The 2,442-nt window shown below is 59.7% G+C and overlaps 1 protein-coding gene across 1 annotated transcript; it reads right to left on the minus strand.

Moving 5' to 3' along the window:
• Nucleotides 1–234: 234 nt before the first annotated feature.
• LOC104268426 (septin-12-like) lies at nucleotides 235–2,410 on the minus strand. Its single transcript, XM_009871107.1, has 9 exons — nucleotides 2,245–2,410; nucleotides 1,860–1,988; nucleotides 1,672–1,753; nucleotides 1,437–1,574; nucleotides 1,130–1,247; nucleotides 957–1,052; nucleotides 771–867; nucleotides 472–523; nucleotides 235–379 (listed from the first exon to the last, which is right to left on the minus strand). Exons 1-9 carry the CDS (start codon nucleotides 2,408–2,410, stop codon nucleotides 235–237), a joined length of 1,023 nt encoding a protein of 340 aa, XP_009869409.1.
• Between the last annotated feature and the right edge of the window lie 32 nt (nucleotides 2,411–2,442).

Here is a 2,442-nt window from a genome sequence, read left to right on the forward strand (position 1 = left end):
CAGCCCAGGAGGGTGGTGGCACATCAGGAGAAGGATGTCCAGCAGGCAGATGATGATGGTGAAGACTGAAGTCTCTGGGGTGACCTTTAATTCTGTGCAGTGTCCAAAGGAGTCTGTGCCCAATGGGGCAGCCTGGAACTCTTGGGGGGCTCCTCACCCCAAACCAGTTGGGGTTCCTCACCCCAGGCAGGGCCTGGTGGTGGCTCCAACAGGGGGACATGGGGATGCGGTGGCTCAGAGGGCACCTTCGCCCTTGGCAGGACCGGGCAGCCCATTGAGGGGGCTCAGCGCCGGCCGGTTGCTCTCGTTCAGCCGCCGCACACGGTAGCTCTCGTAATGGACGTTGTGGGTGATGTCCTTCAGGTCCTGCAGGTGGGACCTGCCCAGGATGGCAGGGCAGGGCGTCAAGTCACTGTTTCCCCCTACCCTTGTCCCCTCCCAACCCAGGGTGCCATCCCATCCCGCACTCACCGGATCAGCAGGTCCCGCAGGAGGGGGAACTCACAGTGCTCCGGGTTCTCCACTGCAAAGCAAGGCAGAGTGGGCAGGAGGGCGGTGGGGGGATGCCCAGGGTGGGTATGGAGGTGAGGGGATACCTGTGGAGGCTCCTGGTACTACCGCAGCATCAACACAGCTCCACGTCACCATCCGCACCCCCCTCCCAGCACCTGCCCAGGCAGGGATGCACCCACTGGTGCTGCTTCCCGCACCCCTAGCGGATCCCACACACACACTTAAGGAGGGCTGGGGGAGTGAGGGACTCCGCTCACCTTCAATGATGCCCCACTTGGTCTTGCGGCCCAGCACCCTCTTGCCGTTCACCTGGTGCTCCTGGTCTGCCCCCACTACGGCGAAGGGGATCTTCTCCTGTGGATGCAGAGGAGCACGCTCACCCTGGGGTGCTCCCCTCGGCGGGTGGCTGTCTCCCACCATTGTCCCAGCATCCCAGCACTCACCCGGATGCGGTCATTCAGCGCCCTGTCATCTGGGTCCTGGTCGAAGTCCTGCTGTGGGTACACACTGATGACGTGGGTCTTCAGGTCCTCCTGGATCTGTGGGATACGGGGCTTGAGTTGGGATTGGGGGGCACACGGGGCACCCTGGGAGCAACTCAGGGACCTGCCCTCACCCGTTGCTTGAATTCCGCCCGTTCCTCCAGGGTGAGCGTGTCAGCTTTGGCTATCACCGGCACCACGTTGACAATCTTACTGAGCCGCCGCATGAACTCCAGGTCCAGTGGGCGCAGCCTGCCGAGGACCACCATCACCCCCGGGGTGATCCCACCATCATCACCTCAGGGTGAGACCAGCACCTCAACCCAAGGGTGATCCACCACCACCCCAGAGTAATCCACAGCACCATCAGCCCTGGGTGATCCCACCACCACCACCCCAGGGTGACTCACACCCATGTCGGTGCTAGCAGTGAGTACTCACCAGTGACCCGTGGGGGGGACAAAGTAGACACATCCATGAACCCGGGTATCTGGGATCTTCCTCTTGCGGGTGATGAGGATCTCCTCACGTAGGTACCTCTCATACTGCTCGTTGATGTATTTGATGATGGGGTCCCAGCTGAGGATGAGAAATTGGGGGAATGGTAGCTCAACATCCCTCCCCACTTCATATTGCCATCCACCAAGCTGTGATGCTACACCCCGTTACATCCTACCAGTTCTCATTGTTGATCTGGTCCCCAAATCCTGGCGTATCTGTCACTGTCAGCTTCATCTTCACACCCTTCTCCTCAATAACTACGGGGCAGAGATGTGGGTCAGTGGGGACCAAGCACTGGGGAGAAGCAGGGGACCCGTGGATCCTCAGGGTTGGTGGGACAGCACCCCATGGTGGTGACCTTACCATGGGTGATGGACTGCAGCTGCACCGTCTTGGGGATGCGTTCCTCCTGGCCAGGCTGTGAGGCTTTGCGGCTCACCTTAGACTTGAAGAGGGTGTTCACCATTGTGGACTTTCCGAGCCCGCTCTGCCCTACGGGGGACACCAGCAGCTCCAGTTTGTTCCTCTCCCCCTACCTCAATAAATTCATTCCCCCAGTACCCCTAGGTGCCCATCTGGGAGCAGTCCAGCAGTTGGGATGAGCTCATCACTACAGAAGCTGTGCTTCAATTTACCTCCACTTAATTTCCTTAAAACTCTTTAAAAAAATCCCTGATTTTCCTCCTCGGCACAGCAGCATCAGGTCTAGGATTTCCCACCCCTGATCTGGAGCAAACTCGGTGCTCACCCACAACCATGATGTTGAACTCGAAGCCCGTCTTCATGGTTTTGATTTTCATCTGCTCCAGCACAGCTTCGATTCCCACATAGCCGAAGAGCTGACGACCAGGTGGGCCTGACGCCGCGGTGACGGGCATCTCCTCCTCTTCCTCCTTCACTGCCGGCGGCTCCATGCTGCGCTCCTCGGGCTCCAGGCTGCTCCCTG

Source organism: Apaloderma vittatum, unplaced genomic scaffold (genome assembly GCF_000703405.1).
Source record: "Apaloderma vittatum isolate BGI_N311 unplaced genomic scaffold, ASM70340v1 scaffold37806, whole genome shotgun sequence".
NCBI lineage: Eukaryota > Metazoa > Chordata > Aves > Trogoniformes > Trogonidae > Apaloderma > Apaloderma vittatum.

Excerpts from the sequence above, each read along its gene's own strand:
- LOC104268426 (XM_009871107.1), bottom strand. The coding sequence starts at position 2,410 with ATGGAGCCGCCGGCAGTGAAGGAGGAAGAGGAGGAGATGCCCGTCACC. Across the intron at positions 1,248-1,436 it reads GTCCCCCCCACGGGTCACTG|GCTGCGCCCACTGGACCTGG; the intron begins GTGAGTACTCAC and ends GGTCCTCGGCAG. Across the intron at positions 524-770 it reads CAAGTGGGGCATCATTGAAG|TGGAGAACCCGGAGCACTGT; the intron begins GTGAGCGGAGTC and ends CTTGCTTTGCAG.